At 36.1% G+C, this 25,207-nt stretch overlaps 2 protein-coding genes across 5 annotated transcripts; both read right to left on the bottom strand.

The window, feature by feature from the left end:
- Positions 1-736: 736 nt before the first annotated feature.
- Positions 737-24,425, bottom strand: TRAPPC13 (trafficking protein particle complex subunit 13). Of its 4 annotated transcripts, none has more exons than XM_058823326.1 (13): positions 24,337-24,425; positions 17,847-17,915; positions 16,886-16,985; positions 16,241-16,325; positions 14,817-14,944; positions 14,616-14,688; positions 11,396-11,440; positions 9,009-9,026; positions 6,659-6,792; positions 5,343-5,541; positions 1,966-2,066; positions 1,158-1,305; positions 737-1,065 (listed from the first exon to the last, which is right to left on the bottom strand). In XM_058823326.1, exons 1-13 carry the CDS (start codon positions 24,380-24,382, stop codon positions 967-969), a joined length of 1,245 nt encoding a protein of 414 aa, XP_058679309.1. In that variant the 5' UTR covers positions 24,383-24,425; the 3' UTR covers positions 737-966. The 4 variants fall into 4 exon arrangements, with proteins under 4 accessions (XP_058679309.1, XP_058679308.1, XP_058679311.1 ...); XM_058823325.1 differs by having other exon boundaries at positions 1,158-1,308; XM_058823328.1 differs by lacking the exon at positions 9,009-9,026.
- Positions 19,699-24,409, bottom strand: SHLD3 (shieldin complex subunit 3). Its single transcript, XM_058823329.1, has 2 exons — positions 24,337-24,409; positions 19,699-22,143 (listed from the first exon to the last, which is right to left on the bottom strand). Exon 2 carries the CDS (start codon positions 22,015-22,017, stop codon positions 21,268-21,270), a length of 750 nt encoding a protein of 249 aa, XP_058679312.1. The 5' UTR covers positions 22,018-22,143; positions 24,337-24,409; the 3' UTR covers positions 19,699-21,267.
- Positions 24,426-25,207: the final 782 nt, after the last annotated feature.

Here is a 25,207-nt window from a genome sequence, read left to right on the forward strand (position 1 = left end):
AATATTTCCATTTTTTGTCAAAACAAAGTTAGGGGAAAGGACATTATATTGCTTGACCAGGCCCAAAACTTCTTCCTGTATATGCTTTAGAGAACCTGATCTAAGAGATCAATGCAGGGTGTTTTTTTCCTTTTTTTTCCTGAAAAATCTGTTTAATTGCCTCTGGGATGGAAAGAATAATTGTCACCACCTTATTTTAACAACAAAAAATACCTGAATTCTACTATTTTAGTTTTCAGTTCCCTACTAATTGGAAAATAACATGCCTGTTGATAACATGTCCTGTATTGCAGGGAGTCACAACTCTGCTCATGACAGCAGATAATTGGGACAGATTTGCTGTATTGCTTCCTCTTCAAAGAGTGAGCCACAACCAACACAGTCTTTGGCTTATACTCCAATTCCTAGCTCCAAGTGCCTCTAACAGTGTCAGCTGCATTCCCTCAGCCCATGCCTTTATCAGGATTTATTTCCTATGGCTATACATGTACCATGCAAACACATTGCCATGCCAGGTACTCCATATTACATTTTTTAGGATTTGGATTCCAGGAACCTGTCTGTAAAAGGTCAATTCTTTTGAACTGAAGTAGTCTTGTCAGAGCCATGATTTTAAAAGGGTTTAAATACTTTAAAAAAATTAAAATAAGAAAAACAAGCACAAAATCCTAGTCTTTTTTATCAATCTCACCCCACCATCCTGCAATGATGTAAATGCAATATAATTTGCTAGGACTACACTTTTTTCAAAGGTTTTATTTTTAGTAGATAAAATGCATATGCATGTTTTAAAACATTTGAAAACACTGAAGAAATGCTCAGAGAAATAAAATAATCATTATCACATTTACAGCTATATAGGGATTTGATTTTGTTTAGATTAATTTTAGAACAGTTGACAGCAAAAACATCAAGAAGTTGGTCAAAAAAACCCCAGTAAAACTACAGATTTGTTTTCCCTCAGCTTTACTTGATTTCTGAAGAAACTACACAGACTTGTGCAATATCATCATACTCGTATGTTCTCTTCAAAAATGTGTCTGTAAGTCTTAGGCCAGAGACACTCTGGAAGGGGAAAATATTTATAAGAGTTATCAGAAAGAGCTGTTAACATTATAAAACATCTATTTTACAACAAAACTGTACTAATGACTTACCTGCAATCCCTGCACTGAAGACAACAATGTAAGTGCAAGATGGAGGGATGAACTTGGGTGCAGCTTTCCAAGTTGCCTTCCTGAAACTCCACACCAGTGGATGGAATTAGTATTGCACATTTCTAAAACCAGATCCATAGTCCTTTCACTGCTAGAGGAAATAAAAAAACAAGAATAAACCTGTGGGCTTTTTTAAGCATTCAAAGACTGAAGACATCTAAAAGGTTGATTATTATTCATGTTACTACTAATCAAGATTCATAAATAATTATAAGGTGGCAAGCAGTATTTATTGTGATGCACAGTAATTCAGCTGCAGACAGGTCTCTTTGACACAAGCATCCTGTTATGGGTTTAGAAATACTGGATAACACAATACTTGGATGGACTACAAGCTTTTCATGAGAAGTAGCTGCAGGACAGATACATGCTTTAGTCTCTGGGCTCAACGTCTATTTAGAATTACTTCATTTAAATGTCATTCTTGCAACCCTAAAATGAGTTGTGATTTAAGTATGAGGTACAATCGTAAATAATATTGCAAACAGATGCATGGAATTTCTCTGCAGAATTTTGGCCTATCTCCCATTTCAGTACCATATTAACAGATCATGATATAAGATTTTTAGTTGTAGTTGTTTACTTGAAATTTTTTTTAGTCTCTGTGTTTCAAGTAGTTTTGTGTTGCCACAAATCATAGTAAAGACCAGGTTTAAGTAGTTTCAGGAGGAAGTATGGAAACATAAAACAAAACCAGCCACAACTCACCCACTCAAGAAAAATTAAGAGAATCACATGACATTGTTACCTGCAGTTTGTTATTTTACATGTAATGTCAAAAGGTTCTTCCAAATTTACAGTATCTGGTATTGTCTCCAATGAAAGCCTTACATCACCGTAACCAGGAGCCTGGGAAGGAACAAGAATGTGTATTCTCAGATATTGGATAGGGAAATTGAAGTTTTTACTGAAGTTTTCATTTCCTAGAAGATGCATGGAGTAAGACAAACCTGCAGAAAGAAGATCAACTGTGCTTTTGATTAGTATGGAAATCACAACAGTTCCCCAACTGATGAACACCTTCACAGGTTTAACAATTCATCAGATAAGGATGATCTTTATTATTACATTTTCAGGAGAGTTTAAATCCTTAAAATTTGAATAGCCGTGTACAGTTCCTGAGAATGTCTGTTTTAATCTAAGGCCTCTGTTAGGTAGATAGCAGATCTGTGCAGAGACCACCAGTAAAACTTCCTTACATTCCATCCTAAGAAACATTCCCACTATTCCATCCTAAGAAAACCCACCATTATTCCATCCTAAGAAACAAGAGAAACTGCTATTTCGGTCCTCTCTGCCTCTGCCAAAATAATTAATTGTCATCAGTTAGAAAGTCACACAAAATGAACACTTATCAATTATCCATGAGCTAAACACATCTCATATGGTCTACCAGTAAACTTATAGTAAATAACTTAGTACCAACCAGGGCTGATTCAAATAGTCGCCTGCAGATCACAAAGCATGTTTAGATTTTCAATCTCCACAAATGATAGATAATGAGGGAAAAATAGGGGGAAAATCTCTCCTGCCTTCCGAGGCTTAGTTATTGTATATGTTTCAATTCTGCTAATAAAGGAATGTTGTAGTGAAAGTTATAGTTACAGTGTGATTGAAAGATATTTCCAAAGCAGTCCAGAAAGTCAGTGATTGACAGGCTAGGAACAGGTTTTAGTCACATTAAGTTTGCTACTGACTAATGACAGATGACATTTCAGAAAGAATATTAAACTGGACATTAGAGTAAGCAAAGGGATGTCAAACCAATGGGGACTTAGATTAGTCAAGCAATATGCACTTGGAACCTTGCAGGAAAGAGAAGTAATTATTCAGCACTGGAAAAATGCAGATATATTCAACTGTATTAGGTGAATGGAGGAATTGACTGGAACAATTATACGTATGATGATAAACAACAGGTAGTTTTCCATTAACATTAGGCTCTTCTTTAACCAGATACACATTAAGAAAAAAAAAACCAACAAACACAAACCTACAACAAAAACAGTATTTTAGAGAATAAACTTAGCATCAACTGACCAAGTCAAAACAGGATCAGAGTAGATGAGACCTATACCACACCATATCTGTGCAACTCAAAAATGAGACACCTCCAAGAACTCATAGTTGGAGGCGAAAGCATTGAAGTAACAACAAGAGGAGTAACAGGTTTTATCCAGAACTGAGGTAATTGCTCAGGTTATGGAATCAACTAGACAATTTCCCACTTGTGCTACTCAAGAATGATGCTCTCTAACTTCAGACTGGTTCTAGTGTGGTCCTGTATTGAATGCCTGTGAGCATGTGGAGCACCTTTTGGCATGTTGTGGACACCTGCCTGGTTCATTGTCTCCAAAGAGACTGTAGTTGTGAATTCCAACACCAAGCTGCATTCAAACAAACAAACAAAAAACACTCTCAAAAAACCCAATGAAGAAAACAACCAAACGTACAAATTATGGTATGTGGATACTTGTTTCAAAGTATTTCTGTATTCCTGATCTGACCTGTAACTAGGTCAGTTCCCTAAATTTTCCTCCCATTCCAAACCATGACACTTAGGTAAATAGGTAATAGTAGAGGTAAAATTCTGGGCCTGGGTGGGATGCAATGGTTATAGTGCTGGCAAATGGATTAAGAGGAAAATGATTAAGGGTGAGGTCAAGAAATTAAATAATCTGATAGCACTTACAAAATGAGGGGAGAAAAGAGGGAGTTACACTGCAACTCAGAAGAGAAAAAAACCAACTACCTGCTGCTTTTCTAAAGACAGATGTTCAAAGTTCACAACATAGCATTTTTCTGTTAATCACAAGGTACAAAATTATGCATGACCAAAACTAATCCTGGAGTGTTGAAGTGTGTGCTTCACATGCAATTCTCAAAGGTTCAAATAAAAGAGAGGCAGAGTTGTGGAGGGACAGAATGTAAGAGAATAATGCAGAAGGCAATCTCACCCCTGAGGAGTTGCAGCTGTATTAATCACCAAAGATTAGGAACAGGCCTGCCCTTAATAGGCCACAGCTGTGCCAAATAAATAAGAAGACGAGTGCTACATGAGAGTGGGTTAGCTGGTTGAGGACAGAGTTGGAGTTTGTTGGCTGTACTGTGAAGAAGAAGGTGTCAGTGCGGCAAGGAGATGCCCATGAGAAATCACTGAGAAGGTATAGAAGATTGCAATACAATGACAACAACAGAGTGAGACAATATTGATTTAGGGAGGGAAAAGCAATGAGAGAAAAGATCAAATGAAAATGAAACCATTTATTGTTAAAAATAAGCAACAAGTTTCAAAGTAACAAGAGGAACTAAGTTTAAGGAAAAGGGCAGTTTCTAATTTCACGGGTTTATACACACATTCAACACCTCAATTAAAAATCAAGACACATTTCAGTGACTTAGTTACTTTTCAGTGACTTTCTTGTGAATTTCCAGGATCTAAGTTTGCTTGCCTAGTTCCAAGTCAGTGTGACTTGCCCACAGAACTGCTCAATGTATTAGCAGCTGGGGATTGGGGCAAAGACTGTAAACTTAGACTGAGATTCAACTGTCAAAGTTTTTTTGACTACTCTTCTGTATCTCTCTCACCATCCTCAAGTGAGAAGATGCAAACCAGGTTTAAGCATTAGATGACTGTGGAGCTGACTTAAGCAAGATAGTAATTACAAGTCAAAATTCAAGAACAATTTATAAATCAACTAGAATAGGACAGACTCAATAAAAACTGTGAATGTGAAAGATACATAACATTATCCATAAAAAAATGTAACTCCAATCTAAAATATCTGTATGAATGTGGGAGCAACTTCCATATCAAGAGGTGGCACATTTAAAGAGGTTCTTTTGTCAGTCTGTTGCCAAATGGTATCCAAGCAGTTAATTTTACTCTAACAAATGTAATTTGCTACACTGGTTACTAGATTCTGACAAAGTTATCACTCCATTAACTTATTCACACTTCACTGAAGAAATACATGAAATAACTCTTCAATACCTATAGAAAAGTGTGAATAAAAAATGAGGTTCAGAAAGTAAGCAGCTTGTCCTTTTCCAAGTCACTACTAAAACTGTTCATTGAGTTTCCTTAAAAATGTCAAGTAAAATTAATACCTAAGTTAAACTTACCATTCTTTGGAGCTGGCTAGTTTGTAGCCTTCCTCGTTCACCCAGATTAGTTTTCCATACAATGTCTAATTTACCAATCACTGTTACACCTTTTATTACTCCAGCTTTCTCTGCAAATTCTTGCTTTGGTTTTAGACAGTATAAGTATTGACGTGTATCCATAGGTTGCAAGTAAGTCCTTGCACCAAACGTGGACTCACTGAAATGAAAAAAAAATTAGGTCTTAATTTAAACAGATAGTCTGAAGATTGAGAACCCGACTTTTTTCCCCCATCCCCCACAAGTTTTATTGTGTATGCATAGTTTGATAATGGTAAAACACATAGAATATTTTTTGTTTTCACAACAGAAAAGATTTCTAGAAAATATGTAGCACCAAGGACCATGGAGAAATCAAATTACCTGTTCTTCTCAGCCAGAGAGAGGAATAGCATAGAACTTCTCTCTGCTACATTATAATTAATTATATGCCATCTTAGCATTTAAACAAAAATGCTGGTCATTTTTCTTCTGCTATTTGTTTTCCCTCACAGTAAATCTCAATGTCATGAAACTAAGATTCCTGTTCAGGAGAAAAACCATTACAGTGGATGCAAACACTTGGTAAAACAAAGCTTCATTATGCTGCAGGTGAATCCTTCAACAGGCAAGGAGAAGACAGAATTTTCACTTCAGCCCCTACTGCAGAAGCACTGAACCATCACCTCCAAAAACCCAAGCAACTGCAAGGCACAAACAGCCAAAGTTAACTTCACAAGATCTTGTATCCACTGTAGTCAGTTATTATGGTGTTTAACGAAATTAAATTTATTTTATTCCAGCAGGAAAAATTTTTATACTCTATGACTACATGAGAGTGTACCACTGATCCACTCTGAGTGGTGTCTTGATATATCATGATTAGAACAACTGAAAACAATAAGCAGTTTACTGTTCAGGAAGCAAGGATTAGTCAGATGAGTCCTGTAAGGCTAAGTATGTACACAAAGGTCAGGTCAAAACCACATCTGAGTTAAATTTTACATAGGAGATACTGAAATAATAGTATGTTTTCATGTTATGTCATCATTGTTACAATTTATTTGAGCATTACACATGATACTTCTCTATTAAGTAGAATGATAGATTTTTAAGAATAGTTTCTATACAAAGAAAACAGTAACAAATTTTCCAGTTGAACACAGGATAGGATTTTGAACTTTTTATGCAAGCAAAGACATACAATCCTCCTATTATAGACAAATGACTAATACTTGTATCTCTTGAAATATTAATATGAAGCATTTCAAAATCAAATTTCCTGAATGTAAGCATACCTTTCCCCTGCTGTGTTAACTGTGTTCAGTTCTGCAACATTGTACATCATAGATGGCTCTAAAGAAACCTTCTCCATAAACATTGGAGAGGTAGTGATATTCTGAATTTGAGCTTCCAGAAAGACTTCATCTGTCTGAAAAAAATCAAAAGTTCCAGTTCATGAAAATATGATTAGTGTTACTAAAAAGAATAGGCAGTCCTATTGTTAAAAAAAGTCACACATGTTTAGTTCATGCCTGCAAATCAAATCAATTAATGCAAGAAAAAACCTAATCCCAGTAACAATAGGAGCAAAAGTGTTAGTCAACAGGTATCTTGCCAAACAATGGATGTGGGATAATTTTGCTGTGTTCTAGCTATTGCTTATTTGTAATGCATTAAATCACCACTTCCCAAGACTTTCATCAACTTAATAGCAACTCAAGCTTTTATCCAAATTATTTAAAAAATGGAATAAATAGTAAGGAATTGCAGTGCACAAGAACATGCCAAGCCAGATCACTAGTGCATCAAGCTGTATAAAAAAATTAAAGTAAATGTGTGTGTTTTTCTTTAACTGAAGTAAAACAGTTCAGGTACATGCTCTGAGCTTTTATTATTAAATACCAGCATTCTAGCTAAAATGCAAAATCCAGCCCCTTCTCTCACTCAGCTGCATCATGCCAAAGGTTACCAATGTATATGCATCCAACAATTTAACTGGTGCTCTACCTTCAGAACATCTGAAGCTAATGCCTCAAGGTGGTATTGAAGAACAAATTCTAGTACAAAAATGAAAGCTATAGACTGTTAAACTTCTGAAGATCAAGTTTAACAGTCTATAGCTGTTAAACTTCAGAAGTTTAGAGAAGCTTTTGCCTCACTAGAGAAGCTTTTGCCTCACTTCTTTTGTGGAATTGCAGACTAGTGAAGTCACTTTCCATGTCTAAAAATCTCAGGATAGAATAATAATGGAAGACTCAGTCTATTAGAGATACAAGTCCCCAGAAAAGTGAAAACCATAATTAAAGAAGTGCCAGTTAAAAAAAGGGAGATACCAAATTTGCATTTACAACAGTCACTGATTCAGGCCATTGGATTTAGTGATTCTTCTAGGTCCCTTCACTAAATTAGGGACCTAGAAGAATAAACTAAATAAACTAAAATAGTTCATTCTACAGATTCAAATTAAAGCAGTTTGAGTATTTCGTTATGATAAATTTTAAGAAAGCATTTTGTGGGGAAGGTGGAACAAAACTTAAGAGTTTCTTCTTGATCAGTGTAAATAAATTATTCTTTATACAAATGGAGTCCTGCTTGTAAATTACAAAATAAAAGTGTAACAAAATAGCCAAAATATGTTTAGTCTCAAAAAATTGTGTTAGAAGGAGAAATACAGAATGGTTGTGTAACTTTTTATATTGCCTTATAAACAAATTAAATACAAAGCAGCATCTATACAGTAATGAAAACTGTGCAACCTCAACAGGTTACAGAGACACTTCATGCTTGTAGGAACTGGAAATAACCCGAACGAAAACATGGCTCTCAGTAATCATTACTACTACTGCCTGACTGCCACTTGAATTGATACCATTTATATCCCATAAATCCATTGCTCAAAGTTTCCATTTACCCAAATTTTAGTAGTTTTCAAAACAGCAACCATAGGCAGAAGTTTAAAAAAGCTAATTTGAAAGGGAAAAGAAAAAACAAGCAGCATAATGAAAAAGCAAGTTAGTTTTGTGTTATTCCTAATTTGGTTTAGTATTACATATTAAAAAAAAAAACAACAAACTTGTCAAAATATGCAGTTTATTTTAGTACAAGGCACGCCTTTAAGTGAAATCATACTGCAGAAGTAACTAAGTAACTCAATCAACTGTTACATGCAGTTAAAATTGTGAAGTGCAGTTCCAACTAGCCAAAGGAAGGAAGACCATCCAACTGCTGCTCTCTCCTCAAACCCACTGTCTCCAACCAGATGTGAAAAGTTTTCACACAGCTTACACAAGCAGTGCTGTAGTGAAACCTACATCTCCATGGGTCAAAACCAGAAACATTTTAGAAGGAAATAAATTCTTTTTTCAAATAATATATATATAATAAAATTTTCTTGAGGTATTTTATTGGAGGACCCCCACAAGAATCTGGAGGTATCAAGTTCTAGTTTCAACAATGGGTATTAAAGAAAGAGCTAACCATTTAAATTATTATCTGCACATATAAAGACAAGAACACATCCCTTTATGACACGCAGAACAAACATTGCTTTTCCATTATGTTTGTAAAGAATGTCAATAACGAGCACAGAGATAGTTAAGCAATTAAAAAAGCATACATATTTATAAAAAAATAAATAAAAATTACCACAGAACTGAGGTCACTCTAATGGGAAAATAAAAAAAAGAACACATTAGAGAAATTAGGGTTAAATGTTAAAGAAAAAGGAGGCTAACTTCCAAACAAAATGCATTTCTGCATTTTTTTGCACCATTTAAACAAGATAGCATTAGTAAGACAGAAACAAATAAAAATGGATGCAAACAAAGATGACAACTACATTTCTAATAACTTATATGGTTACATGATTTACTAGCTTTGCTTCAGAACCAATCCAAAGTAGAGCTTAAGGCACACAAGTCACAGACAAGATATGGTAGAATAAACTGACTCAAAAAAAAAAGAGAGTTAGTTTTTTGAGTAAGTTTAAAGTTTGTCCTGAATTTCAATCCATGCAATGGGTTGTACATGAAATGGAAAAACAGTCCTTGTCACGTTACAGATAATTTTAAGTATCCTCATATATAATGTCTCAAAAATAATATGGTAATGTGTCTTAGAAAAGCCACTATGTTGCAAGTTATAACAAAATTTGGCATAATATCAAGAAAAACTCTTTTTAGAATATTCATCAATCCAAAAACACAACTTCAATTGCAAACTTTGTTGTCTACCTCCCTGTGCATGCCTGCAGGAACAGAACCTTTTATAGTGCCTTTTTTCAAGGCACATTAAAGTCAGTGAGAGAGTAATTCAATCCCGGGATTGCAGCAGGTTAGGGCAACAGGGCATGTGTTCTGTGTATAAATTTCAGTGATCAACTTCATTTGGGTGCTATTGCAATATAAGCAATAAGCAAGAAGATTAAGGTTCAGCATCATTCCTTGTCTTAGAAGAAATTAAATTATGGATTATCATTAGTCTATTAATAGAAATAAATTTTAGTAACAGACATTATGAATAGACAGCATCACATCCGTAATCTTAATGATAAAATAAGTTTAACTGGTTAGTCAACCTTTAGAGATCTTTAGTTAACTAATAACTGACACGTACCATTTTTTTCTCCCCTGGTCTCAAGGACAATAGTCAGGATAAATTTTGTGGTGCTTTCACAGCAATGTAGCATCACACACAACAGCTAACCATACTTATTTCTAGGTATTTCGAAGTTAATTGAATTCCATGGTCACTTTATATACTTTCAGAAATTAGACAGGAGTGCTACTATACCAGTTTGCTAGGCAAATGGAAATTGCTCATTTAATATCATCCAAATTAATTTTAATTTTTTTTTCAATAAATTGAATGGGTAAGATGGTAATGGGAGTTGCATAAATTCATAACCAAGAAGAACAAAAGGTATCAAAGAGCCTCTTAAAAATTCTATAGTGGAAAAGAAAAAACGCAAAAAAACCTCCAAAACCCAAACCCACATGCACCAGCTCAAAGAGCAAAGCTTCTCATAGATTTTTACCATGAAGAATTGGTAGCTAATTAAGAGTTAAATAAGACCCTTATCAAGACTGGTCAGTATAACTACTATGAAAACCATAAAAAAAAATTATCTATGTAAAAAGTTTGCCCAGAATTACCTTAGAGAAGTGCTTCATCACAAACTTTACACATGAAGTATAAAGAGACAGGACCATTTAAGATATCAGTCCCCCTTTTCGCTACCACATACTTTACAGCTGAAACAATAATATAATCCACACACTAAATAAAAGATATATTTTGCTCCCAGAGAAATTACTTCATTTCTTAGAATTGTTTTTCTTCTTAAATCACAGCAGAAGAAATTTCCAGACATTCTCACTTACAGATAATAGTAGCTCTATAAAGGGCTCAGCCAGTGCTATGTGTTTATGCTCCAATCCTGCTCAGGTACCTCACACCTGGTCAATGTACAGTTTGAAACCTGTGGCCTAAAGATATATACCAAATTCTTCCCATAAAGAGACAAAGGCAGACATGTATGTATGTCCAAATAAATATGCAAGACATATATAAGGTCATTTAGTTTAGAAGCACTTTGTGTAACTGTCACAAGCCCAAAACTTAAATTACTGAACTGAAGGGTCATAGTTACATAGGGAAGATCTAAATTTAAGTAATTTAAATTTAAATTTTCCCCACTCTGATAAACTGTCATCTCCTTTATGAACAATTAATCTCTCTTACAGTAAGTACTCTATTGGCCAAAACGTACAAGCAATAACTGAAAGTATTTGAGTACACGAGAAACTGGAATACATGCAAAATTGTTAGTCAATTACATTAAGATCCTGACATCTCTTTTGCCCTTTATCAAAAGCCTATCTATTTTTAAACTATGCAATATATATCTATGACTGTTTTTCCATTAGAACTGATCAATTTTCTCAGAAAGGTGTACTTACAAAGCTCTTTGAATTTAATTTAAGTAACAAACCCAGCATGCCTAAACAAATCTGAATATACACAGTTCTCACCTCTGCATTGTAGAATTTGGTTTTCACATCTAGTGGTTTAAGAACCTGAATGAAATGGAAAAAAAAGACAGATTGACAATTGGTTTTTCAGACATCTTTGGCACAGACTCTTTTGAAGTACCAGGTTCTCTTACTAAAAAGTGTTATTTTTCTTTTTGATCTTACACATAGCAGGTGCATATATGACAGAATCACTCAAGAGTATATCCTAGCTGCTTCTTATTTATGCACACTTGACTGCTTTCCTACTAAGCAGTCTCCTCATACTGAAAACAAGTAATTCTCCACCCAAGCACTGACCTCTTGTAAAACTGCCCAAATCCAGTGCTCTAAGTAGATCTGTGTGTTTGAAATAACACTATATCCATCCTTGGTCCTGCATTTGCTTTCAGCTGTGAGCAAGAACTATTTAACATTTACAAGTCTTTCAGAGTTTTGTAACAAAAGTTACTGAGGGCTTCTCTAAAAATAAATGAAGCAGAGAACTATCCATTTGCTTAGCTTTCTTAGCCTTCACTTCCGCCTTGAAAATTGAATGGTTTCAAGAAATTAAAGAAAATAATAATATATAAATTAATAAATCATATTCATCTCATGAGATTCAATCAGTAAAAGACGAAAACTCAATGATATAAAATATGATTATAAAGTGTTGGTTCTTAATGCTTGAATTTTGTGCATAAAGCTACTGCAGTTCACACATTCAAATACGAAGCATATATAAAGTGATGTAACTGAAAGAAATAATCTTCTATCACACTTGCAAGAAACCAAATTTAAATTCTGTTTCTGGAGACACTTGTTTCCCATTACAAAGGAAAACTGTTTTTGTTTGCATATCACTGCATCCTGAGAGACCTCTAATGTTCCAAGCTGTCAACAAATTTTTTAGCACTGAAGAATTCAAGATCAAAAAGTTGTCTTCACAGATATTTCATCATTTTAAAATGCATAAAGTTCAAATCTTTCAAGTATTCATAATTATCTTTCTCTAGTCAAAAAAATGAATAAAAAATTTAATTTAGGTCTTTGTTGAAAGATGATTTTTTCTGTCAAGTACATTTCTTCAGTGAGCTTATAAATTTCCCAACATGCTGAATTTTTTCTCTCTCTTCTGGTAAACAGTCTTTCCATTTATTGCAGTAAATTTCAATTGGCATTTCAGTAAAATACAAAAAATTATTGTGAGGTTCAAAACCACCCAATCCTAGAAGGAATCATTTCTTCTCCATGAAAACATAATCCTGTTAATTACTTAGAGAAAGCTTTGGAACAGAACGGCACTATCAATCAGTATAAAACTACATATATTGGTTTAAAAAAGAAGCTGATTCAAACCAAGTAACACCAGTTCAGCTTAAAAGATGCTGGAAAATGTAACTGAAAAATGTGAGAATCTGTAAAAGAGTATTTTTTTATTATAAAATAGCTACTGACATCTCAATCACTAGCAGCCATGAATTTCTGTTGTAAAGACACAGTTCAGTTTTCTGTAAAACTCCTTTTTGTTCATTCTCAGGTTTCCTACTGGCGTCTCTATGTCAAATTTAAAAACTAACAGCCAAAATTCTCAGTGCAATGCTTTTCTCATAATGGATTAGAGTATTTATAAGGAAGTGTATGTATACTTATGCTTCAATCTTTGAAAGGAGGGCTTCACATTTGAAAGCTAGCTACAAATGTTCTGACAATTCAGTTTCCTGTGCTGAGTTCAGCTGAAAACCATGGCAATTAAACATGCATGCAGAACCCCCAAAAATCTGCACAAATAAGTTTGCATACAAAATCCAAAGGAAACAAATCTTGTATGAAGTTCTGACAAGAAGAACATTAGGGAACAGAGAAAAGACGAGATCTGAAGCTTGCACATGCATGTGTAGGCAATCATAGAAAGCCTAGCAGGGACAGAGAAACAGAACACTCAACAAAGGAAAAGAATGGAGAAATGGAAAGGGAAGTAATGTTATATGGAAAGCATGACAAAGCACACAAAGATGAAAATTAACCTCAATAAAGATGAAGAAACTCGAGAGATGCTAGTTTCAGAGAGAGGGCAGCACAAAAATTTATATGGAACCTAGGATTGTCAGGATATACCTTTGATTAATCAATACCTGTCATTTCAAGGCCCACGACTACTAACAGCACTCAACTGTTCTTTCTAAAACATGGCAATTTAACCTTCTAAAGACTGAAATTATTTTTTTTCTGAAATATCTAGATAAATACTAGAAAATAGTGAAATGCAATTACCCCATAGTGTCATAGAATATCCTGAGTCAGAAGATAACCACAAGGACATCAAGTCCAACCTCCAGGAATATATGCCTGACAGCATTGTCCAAATGCTTCATGAAAACTGTCAGGCTTTGCACTGTGACCACTTCCCTAGGCAGACTGTTCTGGTGTCCAATAGCCCTCCGGGTGAAGAACCTTCTCCTAGTATCCAACCCAAACCTCCCCTGAAACAGATTTAGGATGAAACTATATGCTGCTCCTGCATTAGCAGATGCTCTGTCAGAGTATCTAAAAATGTATTCAGTCAAGCATGTCATGTAATCCTCCATCCCATGAAGATTAGTCACCAGTATCCAAGTCTCAATATATTTTTCTAAAAAATTAAACATCCATGAAATACACATTAGTCTCTTTCTTGCCAGAACCAGCCCACAGATTAGTTTCTTCCTTTCCTCAGTCACTCTTACTGCAAGTCTTGATACTTGTCTGATGGAAGAACAGGTTTAAATTCTGTCGGTATCAGATATAACACAATAGACTTCTTTCCTTAAATTCCTCTAAAAACCAAACTATTTAATTCCAGTTTAATATGGTTACACACACCAAAAGAAAAACCAGAATTTTACAATACAAGCTCAATGACTGGATGTATCAAAGCCAGAATGAGCAATACTTGTTCTGTTTAAAAATAGTCATGGAACTGTCTGCTATAAAAAGGGACTATTTAAGAGCACATCTTTTTCTCAATAAATTAGTAAAAGTTATCAGATGCAATATTTATTAGTTCTGAGATGTTTAACTGTGTGGTAATTGGAAAACACCAGTTTGTGTGAAGTTTGAAGCAGTGGCTCTTAATGGTTCACTTTGAAAAGGGAACAGATTTTTGGTACATAAAAGTGCTTATGAAGTATCAAATGTTTTAAAATGTGTCTTCTAGACTCACACGCTTATTAAAAGTAGAGTAAAATACTTCACGAAATACCTGAAATTTGAAGAACTTTCTGAAGTACATCTTCTCTCCAGTCTGTGTAGTATAACTTACTGCACAAACTAAGCTGAAAAAAACAAATTTAAAAAAAAGCTGTGTTACTTTAAATCTTGTGCTGTTTCAAAAGCAGAATAGCATGCATACACTCCAGTTTCATTTAAGCTCATTTACTAATAGAAAAAGTTAAAATTTTACATGTGTGTTCCTATCTCCTTTACTTCATGATGGATCACATCATCAATGCAACAGTCAGGTTTAAGTTCTGCCACTGCAGCACTAGAAGCTGAAAGATTCAAACGCTGAGAACTTGTCTGAAGATCAGCCTGGGAACGGAAAAACAAAGCATAAGTTAGAACTACATCTGTTTAACTTGTGTTAAAGAAAAGTAACTTACGTTATAAAGTACAAGGTCTTACTGTGCATTGTGTACCCTACATGCTTTCACAGATATTGTAAGAGCTCAGTTGGTCAGAACAACACCAAGGCTGTAGGTTCGAACCTTGTGTGGGCTACTGACTTAAGAGTTGGACTTACTCATCCTTGTGTAAGGATGAGTACCTTCCAACTCAGAATATTCTGTGATATTCTTGACTCAGACACCTTCTGGGACATATATTATGAGATACTTACAAAGCTAAAGACAAGCTGTAAAAAAGCTATATATAAATAGTCCAGTCCTTTACCATACAGCTTAAAAATTGCTATTTCTACATAGAGTTACACAATGACTTCTGTAATTTTTACTCTGCTTTATTTTTCAGTAAACACAAAACCCCAACTCTCTAGAAAATAATTAATATAATATACAGATCAGTGTATGCTTCACAGGGAATTGAAGATCTCATTGAAAGTGAAGGCAAGTGAATGTAACTCCATTTTTTAGCTGTGGAAGTTTTGCTACACCAATTGTTCAGAGAAGTTTTAAATAGAAGGGTGTATGTCCAAAGAAGGTCAATGGAGGTGGGGGTGTTTAGTCAGGCGAGAAAGGCTCAGGAAAGGGACTTTACTGCTCTCTGCAACTACATGAAAGAAGACTATAGCCAGTTGTGAGCTGATCTCTTCTCAGAAGTAACAAACAATTGGAGCAAGAGGAAATGGCCTCAAGTTGCACCAGGGGAGGTTTAGATTGGATAGCAGAAACAATTTCTTCACGAAAAGGGTTGTCAAGCATTGAACAGGCTGCCTAGGGAAGCGGCTGAGCCACCATCTCTGCAGGGGACTGTGCAGATGTGGAACTTAGGGACACAGTTTAGCAGTGGACTTGGCAATGCTGGGTTAACACTTCCACTTGGTCACCTCAGAGGTTTTTTTCCAACCTAAACACTATGATTCTGTAATAAATCCATTTTTTCACACAATCCTAGTTTTCCATTTTAATCTTTGAAGAATTCTATAATAATTGCTATTTTTATGCAATTATTAGAGAATTATAATTCTATTACAATAATTCTATTCTTACTCTTTCCAATTTCCAGGTATATTTTCTAGATTGGAAAAAGGGACATATATTTCCTACAGTCTATGTATTAGCATTAAACATACAATATATTGTCAGAGAATATATTAATTGTGTTTTATTTTTTTATAAATATTTTATAAGTGGATTTTTCTTCACTTACCTTCACAAGTATGTCCTTGACAACTTGATTGCTATCGTTGTGCACACTAATGTAACTACTAAATGTCTCTCCCAGAAATATATTTCTGTATTTCAGGCAAAAAAAAAAAAAAAAAAGATTTTTTTAGTAACAGTTATTAAAAACCAGAACATTTCACTGAAACATTTTTAAGTTCACACACATACACATTTGCCAGATCAAACTGCAGAAGACAACTGGCATTTGCATACCCATACTTCTGAAATCATCCTTCTAAGACAAACAGTTTTAAAAGAGAACAAATCAAAATTTTTTCTAGCTAAAAGCCCAGCAGGAATAAGAAGATGGATTTCAGTACCCACAAAAATCACAGTAGTAAACTCTGTTAGTATAACACATGATTTATAGTAGTGCATTATCTTAGAAATTCACACACAGTTGCAAATCTCTTTCAACTTTCAATGCATATAAGGTTCAGTCAGGCTACAGACAAGAAACATCAGGCAGAATATACATATATATTTATAAATCGAGCCACATATTATTTTTTAAATGACTGAACATCTTGTTGCAAAACAATGGTACTCAAAGAGAAAGAGAAGTATGAATCCTAAACCAAATTAATCCTAAACCTTGCATATTACAGTTAGAATCATTTATTCTTACCCAAAATTTTGAGGCAAAGTCAGCATTTCTCCTAACATCAAAGTTTCAGCCCCCTTTACAGTAGAAGGGTCATCTTTCATGAGCTGGTTAAATAGATTACCTGTAAAAATATCAAGTTCCTATTAATTAAATATTTGCTAAGTGCAAAGTTTTGTCTACATTTAAGTTAGGCACGTAATCACTTACTCAGATGTAGTTTATTTTAGATACATTTCTTTTACAATAAACTTGTTTAGAGATGAAACATATATCCATAAGCCTGTTGGTAAGTTATAACTTAACTTCAAGACACTTGTGTCCAATAATTTACTCAGTATATACACACTGAAGTGCACAATCCATTGCTCAAATTAACACTGAATTTTGAGAGAAATTCCATCTAAACCACATCACATAACAAAAGTAATCAACCTCACTTACTTTCTTCCCGTTTGCTTTTTTATTTCTACACAACCCTCCTTCTTGAATCTTTCCTATGACTCTCTTATACTTGACTTCAAGACTTCAACTATTTCTGGGAGATAACCCAGGCATTTCCAATTCATGACAGCACACCAAGCATAATGCACCTCAAAACCGGTGATTATTGCAAGATTGTTTTTCCACAGAACATTCATGTGTTGGTTCTAACCATCAGGGCCTTTTTGCCAAATTAAAAAAACATATATAGTAATGCCAAGCTTTCTCCACTTACACATTTCTCTCACAAAAATGCATTTCAGTGTGTATATCAATTGCTCAGACTTTGAGGTCATGTGTTGGTTTGAGTATCATCACCAATCTTTCAGAGATACAAGTCAAGAGCTATATGCACCTTGGTACTTTCCCTTAACTATTACCAAATATTAAGTATATTGCTGTTTCAAGTAAGAGTCTATGGGAGGTCATGACTCCTCCAAGTGTTAGATGGTCACACTATATGTAAAACACACATAATAATCAGTCAGTAGAAAAGACTTGCCTGGCAAATCTCTTTCTTCACAAGTCACTGGAATATTAGTGAACAAGGTAGGTTTGGTTAGCCTCATCACTGCAAGAATAAAAAAAAACAAAAAGAAAAATTGGTCAATTAAACAACTATTTTTAATTTTGTTTTTCAACTTCCACAAGAAAAACAAAAACCACCCAACAAATCACTACCACCAAATAAGTCTCAGATTCAAAAAGAATCACATGGCCTTTCGCAATACAAAAAAAACCTCCCTGCTATTCTAAGATCCAAGAATGTCATTGCTTCTTCTTGCTTTCTATCCTGGTGAACTAACCTACTCATCTACTGCTTTCAATTTCATATGCTAGAGGTCTTACACTTGCTACAGCATTAAGTGCTTTGTGGTCTTCAGAAGCGTGTCCATTTCATTTGTTTGTAGACTTTTCCAGCTTAAGTGCCTATCCTGTGATCCTTGCTGCCCTAGAATGGGACATGACGACTCATATGGACCCTTTCAGTCAAACACCAGTCTATTAGAAATTGCATTTACATCTCAATCTATAGCACTTTCACAAGGTAGAGTAACAATACTAAAAGCCCTCATTATTTATACCACTGCTTTTTCTCTAAGTCACAAACTTTAACCTCAAACCAGTAAAACCAGCACAAAAACCTCATGAAAATATAACAAAGCTATTTTATTGATACTGACAAAATCAAAATCATTAATACTTTCCTATTAAAAACCTGCTACTTCCAGAAAGTGGTGTTTTAAAAGGCTATTTTAACTCACACTCAAAATTACATTATTTTCACTTAAATGACAGATTTAAGGTGCTACTACTTAAAAAAATTTCTCCCTCTTCAAATTTACCAAAGGCCCTAAACTTACATATAGCTTATCATGAAGGCATTCATATAAAACAAAATTGAGCATTTGTAATCTTGTGTTACTCTGAATATGTAAAAACCGTTAGGGCTTTTTTCTTTGAAACTTAACAAACGTAACACCAACTAAAACTAAAAAATAAACCAAAAGGATTTCTCTTGATTGCAACAAGTTAATCAATACCTTTGCACTGACACAGTTATGGTGGGTTTATTTTTATTGTACTTTTGTACAGCTATTGTATCTAGCATTCACTGTTCCCAGTGGTGGAAAGTATTCAATTACTTTGTCAGACATTTGGGTACAGTGGCTCATCTTGGTTCACAAGAACTTATGCTACCATACAGCAGACCTATGCAAATTAGCACTGACAAAAAGAATTCTCACTTTTCACATGAAAAAAGAGAGAATACATTCTCTTTGCTATGGTGACCTTTGAAGACTTAGAACCACGAGGTATATTAAACAAAACCCAAGATATATAAAATAGAGTAAACAGTGAACCACATTCAACATTGAAAATGACAAAGAAAAGATACTGAATTACACATGCTTATGAATTAAGCATTCCTCAAAGCGAACGAAATGAGAGCCTGGATTTCAGCTTGTATCCTGGTGCTAACCAAGACTGCAGTAGTTCTGCAGAGCAATCAAACATGGTGTTCACTCTTACAAGACCTCAGTTACCAGCTGAGGTGCTCACAGGCAGCAGCGCATCTACCATTGCTCACATATGAGCCAACCCAAAGCAGCACAAAGCTGGCACCTACAGTGACAACAATCTCTCCTTCTGTTTAGTAAAATGTTTGTTTAGCACTTTTGTCGGTATATCAAATTAACATAGTGAGACTGTATTACTGGCATTATCAAATTTTATTCAAATTCATACTATGCCTGTATAACTAGTATTTGCTGTTTCTAAAGGAAAAGTTAAGTCATGTTTCAGAAAATAAATATATCACAGAATGAAGTCAAAACAAACTATGATAGATATATTATCATATTTATTAGAAGTACTAAATTATTGTTAGAAAATGTATCATCTCTTCCAAGATCCTAGATACAAAATACATTAAATAGAACTCAGACCACACTGCATTTTATTTCATTTTATCTTCAAAAATGCTGATGCACAAAGTTTAGTTACGAATAATGCTGAGCTCAGAAATATACTGTCAGCAAAAAAATTGACTATATAGGCTTTAAAACTCATAACAACCCTCAGCTATACTGCAGTTAAAATGCAGTCTAGAAAGCATTTTGCATCAGTTTTGCTAAGTAGTCATATTAAATGTCACAAACATCTCAAACATAAATATAAGACATCTACAAATGTCTTAAAATTCAGTCAAAGTTTGAAAATACATGTCAGTGACTCAAATGGAGAAATTTTTATCTTAAAAATTGTAATGCCTACAATAAAATATAATTATCCAACACAAGGGTGTTATAAGAATGTTAAGTTTGAGGGGGATTCACTTTTTTTTTTACAGAGAGATCCCTGTTATGCTTATGCACACTTTGGTGTGAGCGGCAATAATGACAATCTAATAATCTACAAATGCTGTTTTCCCCCTTTTCCAGATGCTACAGACCTTGACCTCCAGCTACATCAAAACTATCTAGAATTAGTAGGAGTGCAAATGCATAACCTTGCAGTCATATTGATCCCAGTTTAACTTCTCTACTGACCCTCCAAAGTTTCAAATGAGCAGGGACGGCATGACCTTGGAACACTTCATTCTTTTAGAAGACAAAAAGTCATCCTGAACTCTGCTTTTTATGACCATAAAAGGCATTCAAATTCTCAAAGAAAAAGAGGTTTCAGATAGATGTCTCATTTCTTAATTTCCTCACTTTTACCTGGAAGCTAGTGTTTTCTTATTCCCAAATATAATTAGAGACAAAAGAACAGAAACAACAGGAAAAGAAATTATCAAAGGCATAAAGCAGCAATTACTAAGTTGTTCATTATTTTTCAGCCCACAGCTTCCACTGAAGCTATCACTAATACTTCTGTGAAAATATAGCTAACATTACTAAGACAGTGCATATATCCCACATAAAGTTTGTATTTCATGGGAGGGATATGCCATCATTAAAAATTTTCACAGACTACTTTCAGGAGATAATCAGATCTTGAAAATCTTAATGTCAGTTACAGCTATTATAGCAATTATTACAACACACTTAAAAACATCTTTCCTTCTCCTAATTCCAATGAAGCAGAGAGGACATACTTTGCTTAATTGAAAGCATTAATTTTATTATCTGATATAGCTTGCCACAATAGTCTGGAATTTTTACTTCAGACCACCAAGGTAGAGAAAAGCTATAAAACAAAGTACTAAGCCAAAGAGAAATTTACTAATCGTAACAGAACTATAAGTCTTGAGGCAAAACAAAGTTAAAGAAATACATCATTATAGTTAGAAAACCATAGCAAAGTAACATAAGTATTCTTACTGTTAATTTATCAGTTTTCTAATGTCTATACATTCTAAAGTGTTTAAAAACTTTAGTATTTCTGACAGTAATGTTATTATTAAATTACATCTGAAGTTATAAACTAAATATAATTCCATATTTATGTACAAGTAAATTCATTTTATCTGTAAGGCTCAGCTTTTCCCTGAGAATATTTCTAACATATTCACAGTATAATATATCACAGAAAATCCATATCTGTCCCACAGATCTTTGGATAGTAGCATTGCAAGATGGCAATTCATTCTGTTTAATGAGTCTATTCAATTTTACCCATATGTCCTCCAAATTCTGGTTTTTACAAAGAGACTGTTCAATTGTCCACTTGGCTCTACAAAATGCATGCAGCTTTAGTCTTTCCAAATTATTCTGCAGTTCTTGAGATAAAGGATGAATCTTCTCTCTGAGTTTAGCTCTAGGGAGAGAGACACTCCAAGACCTTTTCAATTTCTGTTTTCCATTAGGTGGTGGGTCTCCTTGACAGTCCAAGTTAATTGCTCTGTGAACAGCCTGTGCTTGGATTAAAGTCGGACCATGTTTCGTGCTAGAGTGAAATTCAAGGAGATTTTTTGTGCAGTCATAATCAGGAGATCTTGTAACATATTCTGAAGGTGTAGAAAGCTGTTTCAATTCTTCCACTTCCTCACAAGAAATAACAGGTGCCTGCTTTATTGGTTTGAGGGGAAGTCTGTGTAAATCATTTGGAAACCAGGGTGCAAATCTTGGTAACTGGCGAATGGGAAACTCCTTCACTGCTGCTTCTGCAAATTTCTGCAGTTTTATTAGATCTCTCTGATGTGGTCGATAGTGCAAGACCACTTCCATGCTTGAACAGAAGGAATCCAGTGATTCTTAGGAAAACAGTCTCTTTGATTCTTGTATCTAGACTGAAACATCTTATTTACAAGAATTTCCTTGCCCCTTGATGCATAGATCAGTGGAAAACAGGACCTAAAGCAGAAGTATTATAAAACAATGAGATACTACCATATTAAGACAAACATTGCTAGGATATTTTTCAAGAAATAGGTAGTAAAAATACATGAGATATATATCAGAACATTCCATTTTATCTTGGCTGAACATTACTGGCTGTATTCCATCATTACCAGTGTAACTTCAGTACACTAAACATTATCCACGTGCTCACTGCTTACTCAAAACAGTCCTTTTCCAAGAGAACTATTTTACTGTCACCATCTCTCATACTTGCCATCCATCACTATTCTGGTCATATTGTCTTGATGCATGCTAAAAGACACACAATTACTTCTGCCTATTTTCTCAAATTTAGCAGACAATTTTTTAAAGTGTTTTACTCCTCTATATCAGCACTTTTAGCAGAGGCACATAAAGTAACTAGAAAACATATATGTTACAGAAACCCTTCCCAAAATAGTGCCAACTGATACAGTAATTTTTAAGGTGAAAAGTTAAAAGGGAAGTGTTCTAGGCAAATTAAAGGTGCCTGCTTTCATTTTGTATCAGAACTACACATTTTTAGCCTCAAAGCTTCCAAGCATTACACGCAACTAAGCTTTAATTCTTAAGGAACTGATAATTTCTTAATTTATTAGACTTTTGCTTAATAAGCAACTTATTAAGTTGTCAAAGTCTTTATATTTCCATACAAAGATGATATTAAATTCAGAAGCATGGTGAAGGGAGAACTACACTATTATGAAACATACATAAAACATGCACAGTGTTGCTCTCCTATTTCCTATCCTTCTCCCCCTTTCCCCGTGCACCCACAAAAATTTTGCAATCATTTCACAATCCCGAATGGAGAGCAGTAACACAGATGATATTAAAATAACAAAATCTAGGATTGCCACTGTGAAGATTTTATTTAATACAGTCACAATGCAAATAAATCCCCATATTTTCCCCACTTCTACAAAAACTACAACCTGGATTAAATTCAATACAAAACGAAGGATGGCATTGGTTTCTTATAAAAGCAAAATGATCCACCATAAAGCTTTTTACTTTGAATTAATTACTACCAAAACACATTTGAGAGCTGCCGATCTTTCACGTTTTCATGTTTTTTGCCCTTATTGCATGTGTGTATATGTACACGAAAAGAGCTTGTTGGGCTTTGATTTATGGTTAACAGATTTTACCAGCACATGGAGACATCATTAAAAACTTTGTCCAGGAGAGTTTTAAAACGAGAAGATGGTCTCTGAAATCACTCATACCTGCACTACTTTATCCACCTGGACAGTCTCACTGATCTAGAACGCTTGCAGAGGTGAGATTCTAACAGCTCTCCATTACATGTACATAACTAGCAGCATTTATGATTCAGAAATGATCAAATTCTTCACAGGGCTCTCTTGATATCTACATTAATTTTGGAGGCATGCAAGTGACCTACACAATTGTATTTTCACTCTGTGATCCCTGAATCAAGGAGGTAAGCCTCGTAATTGCACATTAAGCATGAAGTGAAAAGGGCAATAGCCATCCTAAGAGAACCAACTGTGCTGGAAAAGACGTCTGAGATCATAGAATCAGCGTAAAACCGAACACCACCTTGTCAAATAGACCACGGCATCAAGTGCCACGTCCACGTTCCTTAAATACTTTCCAGGACGGTGACTCCACTACGTCCCTGGGCAGCCCATGCCGGTGTCTGATCACCCTTCCTGCAAAGGAAGCCCTCCTAACGCACAACCTAAACCTCCCCTGACCCGGTTTAACACTGTGTCCTCTCGTACTGAAAAACAAACAAACAAGAGGCAGCAGGAGAACTGGAAAGGAAATTATAGCTGAACATTTTCTTTGAAGCTTTATGCAAAGCACTGACACAGCCGGGCAGCCGCGTTGTGCCCCTCACGCCAGGTGCACACCCTGCGGTGAGCGCAGCACGGTAGAGCGCTACCTTGTGCCCTCGCGCACGGCAGAGCACCCCTCAGCGCTCCTTTATGCTTTCGGGCACGGCAGAGCAGCCCTCAGCGCTGCCTTGTACCCTCGGGCATCGAGCACCGCGGCCCCTGAGCGCCGGGCCGCTCCCCGCTCCACCTCCTTCTAAACCGGGGGGAGAACCACCCTCGGCTGCGGATCAGACACGCAGTTTCACCACTGAATCGGGGCCGGGAGGGCGGCAACCGGTGTTGGCCGCGCTGTTGGTACCTTTCAGAGCCAGCAAATGCTCCTGCTTGGGCTGGTTGACGTCCATGGCCTTCACCCCGCAGGATGGCCGGCGGAGCGGAAGGCGCCACGCACACTGCGGCGGTGGCAAGCACGGCCGTCCCAGGCTGCAGCGCGGCGGAGGGGACTACAGCCCCCAGGGTTCCCTGGGCGGTCCGCGTGCGGCACGGCTGCCTCCTCCGCCGGCCAGTGCCCCTGTGGGGCACGCTGGGAGTCGTAGTTTTTTATCACTAGTTTTGCAGTTCTGCAGAGCGGCGCCTGCGCCCGCCAGGGTGGTGCCTGAGGTGTCGGCAGCTCGCCGCTCCTTCCTGCGGGGCCGCTCCGCTCCGCCCCGCCCTCCCCGACATGGCGGCCCTGGCTGTAAACAAGGCCGGGCCGGAGGGTGGCCGCGGGCCTAGCGGTGGCGGTCGCGGCCCGGCGGGCGCCGCAGTGAAGGTGAGGCGGCGGCTCGGCCCAGCTCCTGTGGCGGTGCGGACTGTGCCCGCCCAGGACACGAGGCGGGAGGCCTGTGGTACCCTGGGGTGCCGGGCTTATGGACTGGTTTTGGTGGTTTTTTTTCTTTCTCTATGATCATCAGTTGTGCTTTTTGTTATAGCTTGAGATGTTCCGGCCCGCAACTGTTTGCTCGCACTAGCTCAGTGCTGCGTTTATAGCTTGCAAGTTGGCTTACTTGGTGTGACTGACGTCTTTATGAGCATCAGCAGCCAGGGGAAACTCCACCGGCCAACACTCTGCTCTGGCAGGGTCTTGCTGGCTGCTTCCTTTTCCTGCGAGGATGTTTCTTCTGGTTGTGCCTCTTGACCAGTAGGCTTGTCTTGTGACAGTGTATTAAATGAAGCTGGTAGGAACTAGT

Source organism: Ammospiza caudacuta, chromosome Z (assembly GCF_027887145.1).
Source record: "Ammospiza caudacuta isolate bAmmCau1 chromosome Z, bAmmCau1.pri, whole genome shotgun sequence".
NCBI classification, from domain to species: Eukaryota; Metazoa; Chordata; class Aves; order Passeriformes; family Passerellidae; genus Ammospiza; species Ammospiza caudacuta.

What these genes read in the sequence shown, in the direction of transcription:
- TRAPPC13 (XM_058823325.1), bottom strand. Translation starts at nt 24,382, where the DNA reads ATGGACGTCAACCAGCCCAAGCAGGAGCATTTGCTGGCTCTGAAAG. An exon ending in ACTTTGCCTCAAAATTTTGG is followed by an intron (nt 16,326 to 16,885) that starts GTAAGAATAAAT and finishes CCTGAAATACAG; the next exon opens with AAATATATTTCTGGGAGAGA. An exon ending in CTAGCCAGCTCCAAAGAATG is followed by an intron (nt 2,067 to 5,342) that starts GTAAGTTTAACT and finishes GTTCCTTCCCAG; the next exon opens with GCTCCTGGTTACGGTGATGT.
- SHLD3 (XM_058823329.1), bottom strand. Translation starts at nt 22,017, where the DNA reads ATGGAAGTGGTCTTGCACTATCGACCACATCAGAGAGATCTAATAAAA.